Source organism: Pelecanus crispus, chromosome 1, assembly GCF_030463565.1.
Source record: "Pelecanus crispus isolate bPelCri1 chromosome 1, bPelCri1.pri, whole genome shotgun sequence".
NCBI lineage: Eukaryota > Metazoa > Chordata > Aves > Pelecaniformes > Pelecanidae > Pelecanus > Pelecanus crispus.
In genome coordinates, this window is record NC_134643.1 from 5,025,248 (window position 1) to 5,041,811 (window position 16,564).

A 16,564-nucleotide genomic window follows, 5' to 3' on the forward strand; every position below is an offset into this window, starting at 1 on the left:
AGAGAGAGCATGAAATGCGCCCCAAGCAGACGACCATTTGTGTTTCAGCATCCCATCCTGCCTCCGTGAACCGTGCAGCATCAGCAGGCAAGCTCCCTGCATGCCTGTTTATACAACATGAGAACCAATGCCAATGCTCCTCCAGCCCCCACTCACACTCCTTCTGCATTTCACTTTGAAAACTCCAGGTCTTCATTAAAAAGTAGTAAAATGTATTTATTTTCCCTTTCCTGTGAGCATCTCCCAGGCTTTAATAAACTCATAACTACCAAGAACTGCTACTGTCCCCAGTTTCCAGGTGGGGCTAGTCATGGACTTCTTTCTCCTTCCTTCAGCTATCTAAAAGATGGGGTTATGGAGCTGGATGTCAAGGGTCCCTCAGCAGCGGACAGGGAGAGGACAAGCACAGTCAGAAGCTGATCCATCCTCTCTTTCAAAGCATGAGATAAATTCTCCTCTCTCTTCCACTGATACGGATGTACCCTCCATGACTGACTTTCTGGCAGCTCAGCGTATGTGAGCTGAATCCTATCAGAGCAAGCATGTTATCCAAGGTTGTATCAAAATCTGGAGCAGAGCAGCAAAATGAATGCAGATTTCCCAGCTCCCCGACTACAGTCTCAGCAACTAGATGGTCCCTTCAGCCTTTGCTTGTAGGAAAAAAAGGGAAGCAACATTGATTTATATGAGCATCCCTCAAACAGTCCCCTGCTCATTTGTTTTCTTACCTGGCTATTTAAGCAATAAATTCTTGGGACAGAGAGGGCGTTTTTTATTTGCTTTTGGGGTTGGTTTGTTTTTTTTTTTTTTGTCTGCCTCTTAGTCTATACTTTACAGTGCTTGAAACCAGTGAGTGCTACTCCTGTCCAGGGCCCTGTGATGATACTGTCGATACTCTAATAACATTATTGCAGAACTACTCTCACTGGAAAGTTTCAGGAGTCACCTAAAAACCAAATTCTCCCCTCAGTCTCCCTCCTTGGCATCTTGGCCTGGCCTCATTTCACAGAACATCCCTTAATGCCTTTTTCATTGATAGTCAAAAAGGGACATTCAAGATCAGATGGGAATGAATCATTTATGACAATGAAAATTGTGGGATTTCTTGTAGGCAAGGAAAGACTGGAATACTGAGTGGAGTCACTTATCAGTCACCCAGATCCAAAAAAGGAGGTAAAAATTTTAAAAATAAAGTCCCAAGCATCCTGCTAAGATGTAAGTATCTGGGATAAGATGAACTTCTAATCCCAATGATTGCATACATGACAAACAAATTAATGTGATAAAGCCTTGAGCAGAGAGGGTCCTAAAAGATGCCTGTCTCTGTGGGGCATCAACGTGCATAATAATTGGAAAGCCAGAAATAAACATGCACAGAGAAGCAAAAAAGGGCAATTAGTTATAGAGAATGTTCATTTTTCATATGAAGAAATATCCTTGCACTGTTTTTTAACAACCAATTTCTGCAACAGTATTTTCTTTCTGCTTCTGCTCCATCTCCTTTTTGCTCTCCACTTATTTGTTTGCCAGATACTTTTCAGCTTCATAAAATTAAATGGAAAACAGGAGGAGAGGTGCACATCACGTCAGAAGGGGATTCATCTGATTGTATACGGACTTTTGCAGTGGAAATACCTATAGCTGTGCCTGTCTCCCTGGGTTCCCTAAAGAGTCATTGGAAAAACAGGCATATCTAGAGGTGATCAAGAGGTGGTGAAGCACTGGCACAGGTTGCCCAGAGAGGTGGTAGAGGCCCCATCCCTGGCAACATTCAAGGTCAGGTTGGAGGGGGCTCTGAGCACCCTGATCTGGTTAAAGCTGTCCCTGCTCATTGCAGGGGGGTTGGGCTAGATGACCTCTAAAGGTCCCTGCCAACCCAAAGCATTCTATGATTCTATGATTCTATGATCCGTCTGTCCTGCTGCAGAAGGAGCAGATCACCCTGTGAAAGTCCTTCTCGCTCTCCATTGACTCCAGAAGCAGCTAGGGCGATGGGCTCAGCTGGGGACAGCCACAGCTTAGTTGTCTACATTAAATCACCTGGAGGGCACCCCAGCTGCCAGAGCACGTTGCCTCCAGGGACCCAAAAACCTGCCCACACCCTGCACACACTCTCATCTCCGATTTAAACCCTTCGTGGGCAGGTTTTGAATCTTAACTGCGAGCTACACAAAATCTTGGCAGAGCGGATGGAAAAGGCACATTGACAAGGTTTCAGTGAGGTATAAAAACTTGGCTGTGTTGTCACCGCACAACCACCTGTTGGCTTGGCCCTGCACCATTGAAATCGCTGGAAGACCTTTTGCTGTAGACTTCAGCAGGAACAGAATCCGAGAGGCCAGTAACAGAGCTTGCCATCACTCACTTCAGCAGCCCATCCAAGAGGAGCAAACTGGCTTCAAACAAGCCTGGACCTGTATACAGCTTTTTCATGGTGCATCATGGTATAAGCTAAACATGCACCTCCATCGGCACATGGCATTCACATACTGTTATCCTTCAAGGCTCAGCCCAAGTAATAACGTTCAAAGCTTTGCTTGCATGATTCACCTGCAGCTCCCCAAACATGTAAAAACTCATTGACTTTCTACCTCGACTCTCAGCACGGAAGAGCCCAGCAGTTTAATCAGAAGCAAATACAATAATACAAATGTACTGGAGGTTTTGGAAGTGGCATTTCCTTAGTAAGCCTTACAACTAGGAGTGCTACTGAAATGTTTTTCCCCCTCTTAATAGCCCATAAAAAGGAACAATGGTTGTTACTCTAAAGGGAAGTGGTCTATAAATCCAGCTCTAATAAATATAAACAGTGCTTGTTCAATGTTTATACAGCAGCAGTAAATGGGTATTCATTTTTGGCACTGCACAGGGAAACACTGCTCTCTATTTCTAGTAGCAAATGTTTGCGCCTCCTGTTCATGACTTATCTACTGTATGTTTGGCTTCAACAAAAGGCCTGATAGGCAAAAAGGCAAGAGGAAGGATATCAGAGAAATAAAGGACTCTGAAACCAAATATCCCAATCTGGCACACTGTTCTGATGAAATAAAATCAGTTAATTTTAAAATGAGAAAACCTTCTTGTCAACAACAAATTAACCAAAAAACCCAAGCAAAGAAATACAGTACAGCAAAAAGCTCTTCACAAAAAGAAAAAGGACTTCTTCCATTGTTATCTTCTGCTCCATGGGAACTTCTTGCCTTTCAACAGGGAGAGCCATTTGGGCAACATCAAGCATTGCCAACATATTCTTTGTTAAAGGTGATGGTGGCTGGGAATGCGTGAGCACTGGGGAAGCAGGAGGCTGGTCAAATCTGTGTGCAAGAAGGGGCAATTCCGGACACCCCAGAGCAGGTAGAGCTGTCCAGTGATTTGGGTGGAAATGGTGGGATTCCCTCCTCCTTCTGCAGACCTGCTCATTAGCAGCCAGCTCACACCACAGCCTTCCTCACTTTTGCAGCATTGCAGCCCTCTCGGATCAGTCCTGGTTATTTCTTTATCCAAAGCTGATACTACGCTGCTCAGAGAAGACTGGCTCCCTCAACGGGGGCTTGGATGCTTTTCATTTTTCCTGTGCTTTCTTTTTTGGTGGTTTGTGGGTTTTTGGCTTTTTTTTAAGAAATCATTCCAATGTCTGATTACATTTTAGTGACTCAAAGAGCACGTCTGCCGATGGAAGAGGGTTTTGACACCAAAGGTGCTAAGATGCAGTTTGGGCATGCAGCTCTCATACACAGTATAAGAAATACAGCAATATATAGCATGCATCTATCTGCCACTTGCTTTACGCCTTTTTAATAGTTTCCCTCCAGGATTTCTGATCTGACAGCAGAAAGCAAACTTTATTTTAATCACAGGAATGAGGGGAGACTTCCTGCACTTTCTCAGGAGCCCAGGTGGACCCCAATCACCAGACATCAAACCAGATACCTACTTGCCCCTTAGACTTTACTGGCCAAGTTGAGAAATATGCATATGACAGATGCTAAAGACACTTCTAAAAATGCTGGCATCTAAAAGAGAGTTTGCATGCACTTGACCCGCAAGACATCATCTCAGACAGGCTTTGTACCAGCACGGATTGGAAATTATTAGGCCATGACTAAAGAGTGTAAAGAGAAATGTCTGGCCTATGGTCTACTTTAGTTAATTAGCTGGCCTGGGGGAAGCTGCATATGAATTTGGAAAAAACAAAACATTCCATTTATTTTTATTTTTAGCAACTTTTCTGGCCAGTATCAGGCATTATCATTACACCTGGATTTAAGCAGGAGGAAGCTAAAGCATCCAGACAACACATTTATTTCAGTAAAAGCAACAGAGTAATCATGGATGCACCGTATGCAGCTGCACACACAGGACTCCAGGACTTTGGTGGGAATTTCAGATTACATGTGCTGAAGAGATGCTCTGGATACACATAAGAGGACCCTCAATCTGGTAGGTAATAACCCTTCACTTCCCTGGGTTTGGCAGCAGCATACTTTTTCCAAAATGAAGACAAATCTGCGTGCATAAAACTTAGTGGAATTTTTTTTTTTTTTTGAGGCATTTCTTTTTCTCCCAAGTAACACCAGTTTTTGGCAAAGGGTCAACATCCTGGACAGCTTCAAAAATCTACAACTCCAGAGAACCAACATATTTTGCAAGCAGAGAAATATTGCTAGGGCACCACAGGTGGTTGTCTGAAATTGCAAGTAATTAACTGCACTGCTAAGAAGTTGGGAAACAGCATAGTTGGAGGCTGTTTCTCCTGGCTCTGACCTGAACACTGCTCGCAGTTTGCCCTCACTTGGGATTTTTTGAGACAGCTAAGGAAATGCCTACATGCTCCTGGGCAGGCAGCTGTGAGTTTATCTGGTAGAGCACAAGGTGATTTCAATACAGAAGACCTTTAGATTTAGGAGCTTTCCTTGGGCTCAGCGTTGTACCAATGTGGATGCTGTAGTGGAACCGCCTGGTTTGCCGCTAGTATGATATGACTTTTAATGCTCCTTGTGCTCTCTACACACACGAAGCATTGCTAAGATGCATTTTACAGGAATCCACTAGGCTTTGGTGCAGCCTGCTTCAGCCTACAAAGCACACAGACATCAATCTGCCAGTGAGACGTGTTTGCAGAGATGTTCAGGGGTGTTACGAGCCAGAGCAGCCCCCGTGACTCAAGAGAGCTACTCTGGCTTGAGATACTTAGGGTGATGCTCTGCGGCAAACAGCATCATGGTTTTGAAGGCAATAGTAGCAAGCAAACTTCCTTCAGAGGAAACCTGCAGATCACCGTGAAGGAATACAAACCCTTGGGAGGTGTGAGATTGACTCCGTTTTTAAGGCACCACTGTATTGGCAAGATCCCTAAGGAATCCGCATGGCAAAGCATTGTGATTTTGCTGGGTTCAGGTCTCAAGTCATCAATGGTCACTTGTAAGTAGTGATTGTTAAAAACCTAAGGGGTGAAAAAGAAAACAAAATCAGAAGTTAAATTTGCTGTAACATTAGGTAACGTGGAAAGCTGAAACAGCCAGGCCCTGAAATCAAACTACGCCTGAAAATAACCCACTCTCACCTAATACTTTTAATCAAAGTGTTTCTACCAAAGAGATCAAAGCCTGAGTTTTAGAGATGGGTAAACTGAGGCAAGGGAAAGTGCTGGGGTTCAGGGTCACTCAGTGTGCCCAGGGACTGGAGGGGATCCTGGAGACGCCATAGCCTTCCTCTCTCTTGCCTTTGAGAGTGTGGATTAAATATCCAGCTGCCGCCTCCACCCAGCTGTTTTATTTCAAAAGGTTTCCCAGATGTGCAGGGAAAAGATATATGCGTGGAGGGAAGACAGAGATAAAAGAGGGATCCCTTTTTTTTGCATGGAAGTGGTAGATGGAAGGGCTCATCCCCATTAGATCTAAGTGCACCAGTCAGCTGGTGATGCTCATGGGAAAGAAACAATTCATCAATTAGGAACACCCATGGATTTTAAACATATTTCTTAATGTGTTCTCCAGCCAATGAAGTACCACTCTTGAGTTTTCCTAAATGTGGTGAAAATCAGCAAGAGGTTCCTAATCAGGCTCTTTTCAACCCACCTTTCTGGGAGCTCACCTTGGTCACTGATGCAGGACAGATATGAAACGGCTCCCTCACGTTCACTGCCTCCAGCTTCATCCCCACAGTGAAGAAGTGGTTTCGCAAATCAGCATGGTCCTGCAGGAAGAGGTAGAGAAGAGGAACACGCGGTGTGTCAGCACCATCCACCAAGGAGGGGTTGATACATTTGAAAATCCATTTTAAATGTGTCCACATGGGTTTTGTCACTTAGCTGATTACCAGATTGACTTCCAGGTCCAACTGGGTGCTCCTGGTCCTATGTTCTTTTCATGCCAACCCAATCACAGAAAGAGAGGGGACAGCCTCGCTCCTAGAGGACAGATCTGCAGGACCAAGCCCATCACATCTAAAGCACAACGTGCATCCATCTCATCAGCAGCACCTAACTTGAACTTAGTCAACAAGGAGATTGCGCTCACCAAAATGAGGACCTGCCTGAGAAATGGCTACTTGAAAATGTGCCCTGGGAAAAGCCTCTTCACCTGTGACAGCCACCACCATCTGAGAGCAACCAGAGGTCCAGAGGTGTCAGGACTCAACTTGAGGTCCCCCGGCATAATGCACAGCATCGGTGCAAACAGCTCAGGATGGCCCTCATTTACCCTCATGGATGTTTGGCTTCTGCGGGGCACCAAAATAAGGACCTGGGCTGGTTTCCATGTACTGCTAGATGGAAAGGTCTTTTCTCCAGCCAGGAGACTAAAGGTGGACTAAGGCACAGACAATGAACTCGGACCCAAAATGTGGGCAACAAGAGAACACATTGGTGGGAAAACATGCAACTGTGTTCAAGTACATGCCCACCGCAACACTTTCACCCGGGATCAAACCTGGCTGCACCCAGAGGGTTGCACACAGCGGCTTTGGGGATGGCAGCAGGATGCAGTCCCAAAACTCAGAACCAACCCACGTTCAACTCCCTGATTTGCCACCAGTTTAGTGTTTAACATCTATCAAATTACTTCATCTCTCATGACCCCTGTCTAATAGGTGTACAAGTTGGCAGCCTAATTCCAGAGTAATGATCATATTTTGCGTTCATTTAATAAAAATATCCTACAGTATTTCTAAACCATCTGTGCATTAGCCAATACAAGCATAAAAAGAGATGATGTTATATTTAACACACACATACAGACGACTCCAAAATACATGCAGAAAGCTTGCTATCTAGTAAGTGGTTAGCAATGTCATTCCCATCTACATTCATTGCTACATGTTGTATTCTTGTTCTAAAATGATTTTCTATTGATCCGAAGTTGTATGTCATTGTGCTTTTCTTTTCCCAAGAACTGTCTTCACTTGTAGACTTAACAACTTCTATTTTGGGATCTTACATTCCTGCTGCCATTAGAGATAAGGATTTTTATAAGCTCCAACCATGGCTAAATGAATTACTGTTTTCATCTTACCAATCTGCAATGTTATGAAGCCTTTTACGTGAGAACTGAAAAGCAGTCAAAAAAAACCCCATAATGGATTTAGTCTCACAGCAGGAGAAGTATACGCCGATGGGGAAACTGAGGAAGATTTACCAGTAACAGCCCAAAGCCCAATGAACTAATGGCTGAAGAAAGAGCAGACTTCAAGGGTTTGGGTGTCCTGCAGTGTAGCATAACCATCAGCCATACTTGCGATTGCTGGCAGTTGCTTCCATATCACTAAAGCTCCAGAGAGACAGGAGATGCATTTCTAGCAGCTTTACACAGAGAACGTTTCATTGAATAAAAGTCCAAACCAGGGAAGAGAATCTGGCTCCTTGTACATAGAGGTTGCACAGTACCAGGGATGCATCGGACAGACAGGTTATCAAAATTGCTGTCTTTCATACTGAAAAGGCTTCAGCTGGGAAAAGATGATGGCTGCAAAAATCAGACCTCACCAGCACTGAACTTCAAATCTCCAAAGGCAAAAAGCATCTGGATGGGAGGGCTGCCTCCTTCTGCATGAGGATCCACACCCAGTCTCTCTTAATCCTTAGGGTGAGGTTGTAAAGAAAAGGCAACTTTGCAAAATGTACATCTGGAAGCAAGCTTACACTGCAGCATCTTCCCATCAAAAGTTCCACGATTCAATTCATGCTTGTATCCAGCATTCAATACAGCCAAGATCCGCCAAAGTATTTAATTATGTTTATCTTCAAACATGCAAGTAGTTTCATCAAATTTTAAGTGATTTGTTGACTGAGACCAAAATACATTGAGACCAAAGCATATTGCTTCTCATTTTTATTTGACTCATTTTCCGTGGTTGTTCTCCTTCTATTTGTTTTGACCTTTTTCAAAGGGAAAAAATAATCGGGGGGGGGGAGCTAATAACATTTAAAGCTGTTTTACTTCAAAAGCATATCACCTTTTCTCCACATGCTATGTACCTTAGGATCAAGTCTCCCTTCTTATTCAGCATAGCATGTAAATATCTTCCCCATTAAATTATTAGCAAGAGTGAACTCGCAGGGGGAATTCATGGGATCTCAGGTATGTCTCCCTTTTGAGGGTCAAAATCCTCTTTGAAGCAGGAATGTACATTTATTTGGAGAAGGGCTGCAGAAGTAAAAAGCTTGTCTGTGTTAAATGTCATTTTTGAGATGGAAAAGCTTTCATGGAGAAAAAGCCTTTGCATTGTACCTCTCTGGCAAATGGTCAAGGTCTGGATATTTGATCTCTCTCATATATTTGCTGAAGAGAGGCATCAAAATTTACCGAAGCAGCCTTAGATTTTTGCAGCCACAAAAGGAAAAAAAGATCCTGATGCCATTCTCTGGTTCCAGTGCTGGAGTTGCCTCAGCCTACAGGGAATTACTTAGGATTTGGCATATGCTCCTCTTCAAAACTCCAATTAATTTACATAATTTCTAAGAATAGGTTCCACAGAAGTGAAGGCAAAGCTTTTAATTAGTATTAGACTCAAAGTGATACACTGGATAATGCACTGCTCTCTCCTCCCGTTATTCACATTGACAGGAAAGACGCCTGTTTAATAAAAGCAGCTACAAGAGGAGGACTGGAGGGGTGAGACTTTCCCTCGTCCCCGCCAGGCTCCGCAGCCAAGCAAAAGAAATGCCTGGAATGACTACGGGTGGCAGAATCCGAACCCTTTACCGCTATTTCATGGCGTTCAAAGCCACCTACGAGGATGTCACCAGCCATTATTTTCTAGCAGTTTCTTCACGTGAGTTTCAATTTTCTTGGAAATGGAGATGAATAGGCAGAATATTTTTGACCAGTTGGAGCATTTTATAGCCTCGTGCACGGCGAACCTTTAACTCCTACTGGCAGGCAATGCTTCCCAGGAGCAGCCCTACTGACCACATGGATTTACACCAGCAGATTACCTGTCCTGGGGTTCACAAGCCCTGAGCGTGCGATGGAAATACCCTCTGACTGCTGGAGAGCAGCCAAGTAAGCTGGATTGACAATCCACAAGGATGCAGAAGAGTCCCTTACAGCAAAGTGAAAAATCATACCATGGAAAGTACAATGAATTAACGTGGCACGAGCACCACAGTCGCTCATTCAAAGGGTCACAGTCTCTAACATGATGGATTACAGCCTGCGACGGCACTCACAGGTAATGAATAGAAAATTGCATAACCCTCCGCTGGATGAACGTATGTCACTTACAGCCCAAACCCACCGGCAAAAGCCAGGGCTGTCACAGCTCTCGCTACAAACCTCAAGAAGCAATTAAACTCAGCCCCACACTCATAGTTTTAGAACAGTATGCATTTGCAAATTTGCCAGCGTGCACAGGCTGCGACTCTCCGGGCCACCTGAAACACAGCCCCACTTCGATATGCATCTGCATCGTTACCTCCATCTTCATACAGCATGTGTTTCTGCAACTTTTCTGCAAAAATACTGATGGGCTTTGCAGAGGCTCACTGCAACCAGCGTCACCTGCAGGGCTGAAAGCCGAAACGTCTGAAGGTCAAATAACAGGTCAGCAATAGTGCTGGGAGGAGAACCAGACTCCTAATTCCCAACCCTCTTCTTCAGGTACTGAGATAGTTGCATAATTTTCTCCTTCATAGCTAACGAGTCACTAGCAGCGCAGGTTTCAAAAATGTCAGGCGACTTGGGAGCTTAAATGTCATTCCAAAAGAGACCCACAAACAGATTTACAAAAGTATTCAGACTCTTAAGGATGTAGACAGGCTTTAGGGAAGTACCTGTGTGGGTGACATGCTTAAGTCCTAATAATAAAGTCACTAAGCACTGGCTTGAGGTCTTGAGCTCAAAAAGATATACTTCAAAATCATCATAGTTATTTGCTCATTCTGGTGCCTAAATACCTTGCTAAACCTGGCTTCTGAGTACTGCTACTCAACAAATGTCATTTAAGGGTAAATAAACTCAAATTTGTCCATGTCATAGCAGTGTTCTGGCCACTGAAGGGTGGAGCCCAGGTAATCTTACAGTGCACTGGGTAACGCAGATAGAGCAGGGGGACCGGGCTAAGCTGCTTTTGCCCGTGACGTTCAGGGAAGCCGTACTATGGGCTGGTTGCTCTAGCTGTGTCCACAAACCCAAGCAAGGGCATCGCCTTCAGATTGCGAAACGCTCATTTTTAGCCCATTCTGCTCAAGATACAGTACTGGAGTCATCTCATTTTAAACCCAGCAGTTTACACAGCATCTGGATAAGAGGAAAAGGCTCTAATTTGAACTCTAATTTTCAAATACCCTAAAAGTCAGGGCTCTTTTGGTCCAGGATAGTCAGATTCACACCAATTATAAGACGGTAACTTTGTGCAAAATTCAGAACTAAGTCTGAATGCTGAAAAGTTGCAAAGTTGAGAGGCTGATTAGAAACACTGAGCACTTAATAAATGATTGACCTGAGCCTCCTTTAATCCTCACCAACTGTAACAGTGCAAAATGCTATTGCCTTCAGCCACATCTCTCCTGGTTTACCCTACTAAAAGACACAGAAGAAGTGGGCCCCATCTGGTATGATTGGAAACATATTATTTGATTCCGTTTTTGTTTTCAAAGAAATTGCTTCCCTCAGTGTTTTCTCTAATTCTCCAAGAAACTGGCTGCTTCTAATAGCCTAATTTTAATCACAAAGCTCATGTGTGGTAACCAGTCACAAACACAGTAATAGCAGTGGTTAAACTGCCTCTACAGGAATCTGGCATTTGTTTTTTAATTGAACAAAAAAATAAATAAGAAACCCTCCAAAATGCAATCCTCTGCATTATTTGTGGATGAATGAGTCTTGTTTGCGATTCATCAACTTCCTTTGCTAAACATGGAGCAATTTTCCCTAAAGACACACTCTCTGCAGGGAGACAAAAATCCCCCGACAAGACACAACATGAGCAAATTGTCCCTCAGTTTGACAAGTGCAGTCACGGGAAGACCAAAATGTAGATATGTGGGGTGGGATGAAGAGGAAGGTGCAGGGAAGGCGGCTTTAGAGATACCACGACCCTGAAGTAAGGAGCACAAGAGCCAGCTACAGACTGCACCTACTGAAGAGCCCCTTAAAAACCGCAGATACTTCTGCCTAGGATCGAATTTAGCCCTACAGATTTTAAGCTCCTCTCGTTGAATAAAAAATAGTTACCATAGAAACAGCAACATTGCAGATGAGCCGGTCTAAATCCAAATACACCTTCTCCGTATGGCTCGGCCCGCTGCAGATGGCATTAGGGCAAAGATCCCCTCCTACGCAGCGCCTGCTTTGATTTGCCTGGGCGGTGGAAACACGGGCAGCAGAGGTAAAAGAGACAGATATGCATCCACTCAGGGGTTTTTTTGTGTTTGTTTTTTGGGGTGGTTTTTTTAACGTCTTACAGCATTCAGGACTGCCACAGCGCTCCACAAGTATTTGCTAACAAATCCTGGCTGCATGGGTCACATGCATGGGTCCCATTTCACAGGTGGGAAAGTCAAGTGGAAGGGAAAACACAGGTAGGAACACCAGCTCGAGTGCTCAAAATGAAATCATCAGTGTCTCTTTTCACACCCCTAAATAAGTGTCTCAGCTGCGAAGAGGGACTGAGTCCTCACAGGCACTTGTTTGGACTGAGTCTGCCCTCAGGGCAGTAATCACTATTGAGAAATCAATGGGAATTCGTTAGAGGATCAGAAAAAATTCAGTGTACGCTGTACAGCTATGGACCAGAGGTGGCTTTTGCTTTCTTTGAGAAACATCATCCAGCTTTAGATGGCTGACTTTTAGGTATCACCCACCCCCTACAAGGGGACAGACTGGTTGTCGGTGCACATTAGCCCCTCTCGGTGGAAAACACTGCTGTGCCCACAGATGCGGGAGGCAAGAGCTCATGCACAAACTCCCCCAGACCGAGCCTGGATGCAGTAAGCAAACTGGATCAGGCCCTTTTGCTAACCTCTCACCGTCCTGAGAGACCCCTGGCATGCAACCGAGAAAGAAAACCACACGTGCTAAATGCACAGCCAGAGGGACGAGGAAGGCTGAGGGGCCCGGTTCCCGCTCAGTCCGTCTGCTTTGCTTGAACTATTTCAGCATTTCTTTTCCAAACCTGACTTTCATATGGCGCTGCCAAGCAGACACTTGGGGCATCTCAGACAGAGCTTGGCTTCATTCACCTCCTTGGACTGCTCTCCCCACCTGCTTCCTTGCAAAGCCCATGGTCAGGAGGGAGCTGTAAAGAGGTTAAAACTTCTCCCTGACCCACAGAGGGACCACCAGACTCCATCTCACCTGAGCGGCACTTTTGATATCAGAAACATCCTCACTCCCAAAGGCCACGAAGGCAGCTACGTTTGTAAGGACCTTAGCGCTACACTCCTAATGATGGTTTATTGGGTCTTACAAAGATAAATGGCTTTAACGAGCTGAGACTGGAGTGGGTCAAAAGGCAGCTGAACAACAGAGGGATCAGGACCTTGTGGATGTCTCCCAGCCAGGCAAATAGCAGTCAGGGAGAAGGGCTGGCGAGTGCTACGGACAGGGAAGAACAGATGGAGTATAAATAATCTGGCAGCCTGCAAACAACGTGGCAACTCACGGGTTATTAAAGCACAGCGTGCGCAATGAGGGCCAGCCAAGCCATCAGTGGACGAAGGGGCTGGGGATTGCTTATGTTGGGATTTGGCTTCCAAGTGAAACCAAAAGCACGTCTGTTTTAAGCTACTGCATCAGCACACGGCTACCTATTAGGGGGGCTGAAGACAAAAACCCTGTTGGTCTTCAAGTCTATTCATCCTCTCAGGTCAGGGTTGTCTCTGAGCAGAAAGCAACCCTTGGGTTTCTCTATCTTACACTTAAATTCCTCCAGAGTACCAAATAATGGAGGAAAACACCCTAAAACACCCAAAGAGTTTATTAACTTTTGAGAGAGGTTGTCCTCCTTTTTAAAAAAATAAATCAAAGTCCTGGAAAAACAGTCCATCTTACTCTTATATTTAAAATACACAATTCATCTGATGGAAAAACTATATTTTAGAGGGGGAAAGGAGTCCTGTTTAGTATTTGCCTTCATACTTTTGAGTGTAGCACCAGAATCACCGCTCTGTCCTGAATTTCAGGGGGCAGGTCTTGCCTGGGTGATGGGTGGTCCCTCCATCACTCTCTTTAGAAGAGATTAGTCCCATCTGATTCCTTCCATGTCATTAGTTTTACCATTAATTAATACTACTACTGATTACAGGAAAGATCCAAAAGCTCCAATTACAAATAGGGGCACACTGGGCTGGGCATAGTGAAGAGGGTTTTTTTGCCAGAGAGAGAAAAATTTCGAGCTGGCAAAAAACAGCAACAACTTTAGGAAAGGAGGACCAGAGGGTGGAGACAAGAGGAATGGGACCAAAGGCTATAAATCAGGAATTGCCACCTGTCTTAGGTAACACCTCTCCCTCCTAAGCATCTGTGCTCTTCAAGCAGTTGAACAGAGTTTGGGTTAGGGATGTGGCTGGTGATACCTCTATCCAAGCCAGTCATTAGGACCCACTTTGTAGCCATCAGAGAGAATTGGGAATAGGATGCCCATATGGAGCATCTATGGAAAGACGATGAGCACCCCAAATCCTGGGTAGGATTTAGTTGCCCAAACAGAGCTGTCTGGGGTGAACTGAAAGATACCCGGGGATCCATGACATCTGCATGGACCCACAGATATGGCACAGGGATGTTGGAGAAGATCCCCAGGACACTATCTGCCTCTCCCTAGAAAACTAAATCCCATGATCTGTGTCCAGCATTCCTCTTACCCAAGCTACAGGGCTTTAACTCTAAAAAAATGCACTGATTCGTAAATATCAGGGCTAGAAGGTACCGTGTTTGGAGTCTGTCTTCCTGATGCAAGGGTCTCTCTTAGAAAACACCAGCAATGCCATCACCGAAGCAAATCACTGAAATTGTCACACTTAACTTGAAATCAGGCCCTGGTAACAAGTTTGACCCCCCTTATTCATACCCAAAGCCCTGGGCATTTTCTCAGCTGTCCTTTGAAGCCTAAGCCATCATTTATGACTGGTACCTAGCCAAGTATGGGGGATCCCTACAGCACCCTGAATTCAGAGCAGAAATAGCAAAGGACGCATCTCCTTGGGTTGTGCTCTTTCAGAAGGTTTTGTGCTCCTAAACCATTCAAACACCCTTGAAAATCCTGTCTGTATTTAGTTTTCTTTAAGGATCAACATGTTTTCTGAAAAGAACAGAACAACAAAATAGCGGGTGTGCTACAAAAAGCTTTTGTGAAGAAAAAAACTTATTCCAGGATGTGCAGTTTGCAAAACACTATGTTTAGTAGCTATATAATAGCAGCATTTTCTGGCAGTTGAACATGACGTTCCTTCTCAAAGGATCCTAAAGCATTTTACAAACACTTTCAACATATGACCAAGTGTAAAATAGCACCAGAAATAAAGAAGATCCTGTTTGCAGCCTTCCCCCTGATTTTTGCAACCAGCTCGTGTGGTCTGGTGGCTGGCACCCTCTCCTTGGATGCCAACAGGAGACAAGGGCTGCACTTTCGCAAAGGGTTTTTGGATCTGCTATCAAAGACCACCACAGGCACATTCAGCTCTGCCACACTTCTGAGCGTTGATTCAGGCTCAAATCCATGGCTTATGAGGTCTCAGGCAGAACCCAACCCTATTACACCAAAACCAAAGAGCATCACCACCAACAGCAACGATGGGCTGGCAGAGCCATAAGAGGAGACGCTTCTCCCACTACAAATGCGGATCTGCCTTCCCGGCACCACCACCTGGAACCGGTTTGATGGTGCGTTACTGACACTGGCCATGGTCATGCAAAGCTCAAAGGACAACAGTAATTTAAGTCGTAATCCTGCCAAATGTGCACATGCTCACCCTAGGGACCACTCATGTCTGTAGAGCAAGCACACACTTAAGCTCTCCTCAGTAATGGATTTCTGTAGGGAAATGTGGAAAATGTGGAATATAACTGCTCGGTGTGCAGTTTACCATGTCCGCCAAAGTAAACATTTCCAGCTTTCCAGAAGATCTTTAACAGTTGCCAGCTGTCAAACCCTGTGTTTTGTACCTCATCTAACACATGACAGTCACAGTAGCACGGAGCCCCAGGCACCATGTAGAGACACTACTTCTGTGCTGGGTTTGCAAAAGAATTTTAAAAATTAAAAAAAAAAAAATTAAAAAAGGACATCTTTGGATTCGACACTTTTTGCTGGGATCTGGGATTCTCCTTGAAGGTCCCGCACGTAGATACTGGCTTATCTTGTAAGATCAGACAAGCGTACTCTCATATAGCCTCCTAACGCCTTTCCTTAACACGTTTAAGTCATTACTAGAGGAAGACATGCTCACAGGCACAGACAAGCTCTTGTATTTTTCACCTTAATTAAGAGGTACAAGATGCGGTTGATTCACCCTAAACGGGCAGAATAAAGTGATGCCCACACACAAATAATTTATTCAGCCTCCTGCCTTCCCAGCACTAGAACCAGAGGCTTAGATAACACCAGGCACTAAATTCAGCTCACCCTGTGCTCAGCTTTCACATTACAAATAAAGAGGCCCTATTGACCTAATCCTGCCTTTTTGTCACATTTGGCCCCAAAGTAACTCTCCTCTTGGGCTATTCAAGCATTCCAATGTTTTGCATTGTCTTCTAAGAGGAACATCTTTGCAAGCTCCAACCGCATGGCACTGCAACTGGGATTTGCTGAATTTAAATTTATGACCCTCATACAATAATTAAAATAAGCGGGTTTAAGTCTGGCATACTGAGAAGAGGCAGCAAAACAGCTGTTAGTTATAAACTTTCAAAAAAAAAAGGATGTTTTATGAGCCTTATCAGAAACATTCGTCACTCTTTCATATAGACAGGAATAAAATTTACACATTAGGCATTCCCTATTGTGATTTAATCCCTGCCCCACACAATGCAGTTTTGATCTTGAAACTGCAAATGCAAACTTTAAAGGAGTTGGCGGATTGAAACTTTGTATGAAATAACTGACAGGGAATGAAAACCCTCTGCAT

At 44.5% G+C, this 16,564-nt stretch overlaps 1 protein-coding gene across 1 annotated transcript in view; it reads right to left on the minus strand.

Moving 5' to 3' along the window:
• Positions 1 to 16,564, minus strand: part of SFMBT2 (Scm like with four mbt domains 2) — a 102,857-nt gene that overhangs the window by 36,094 nt on the left and 50,199 nt on the right. The window contains exons 7-8 of the mRNA XM_075720882.1: positions 6,094 to 6,195; positions 5,296 to 5,443 (exon numbers count right to left, since the gene is read on the minus strand). Of these exons, the coding sequence (XP_075576997.1) occupies positions 5,296 to 5,443; positions 6,094 to 6,195 (250 nt within the window). The remainder of the gene's footprint in view (positions 1 to 5,295; positions 5,444 to 6,093; positions 6,196 to 16,564) is intronic.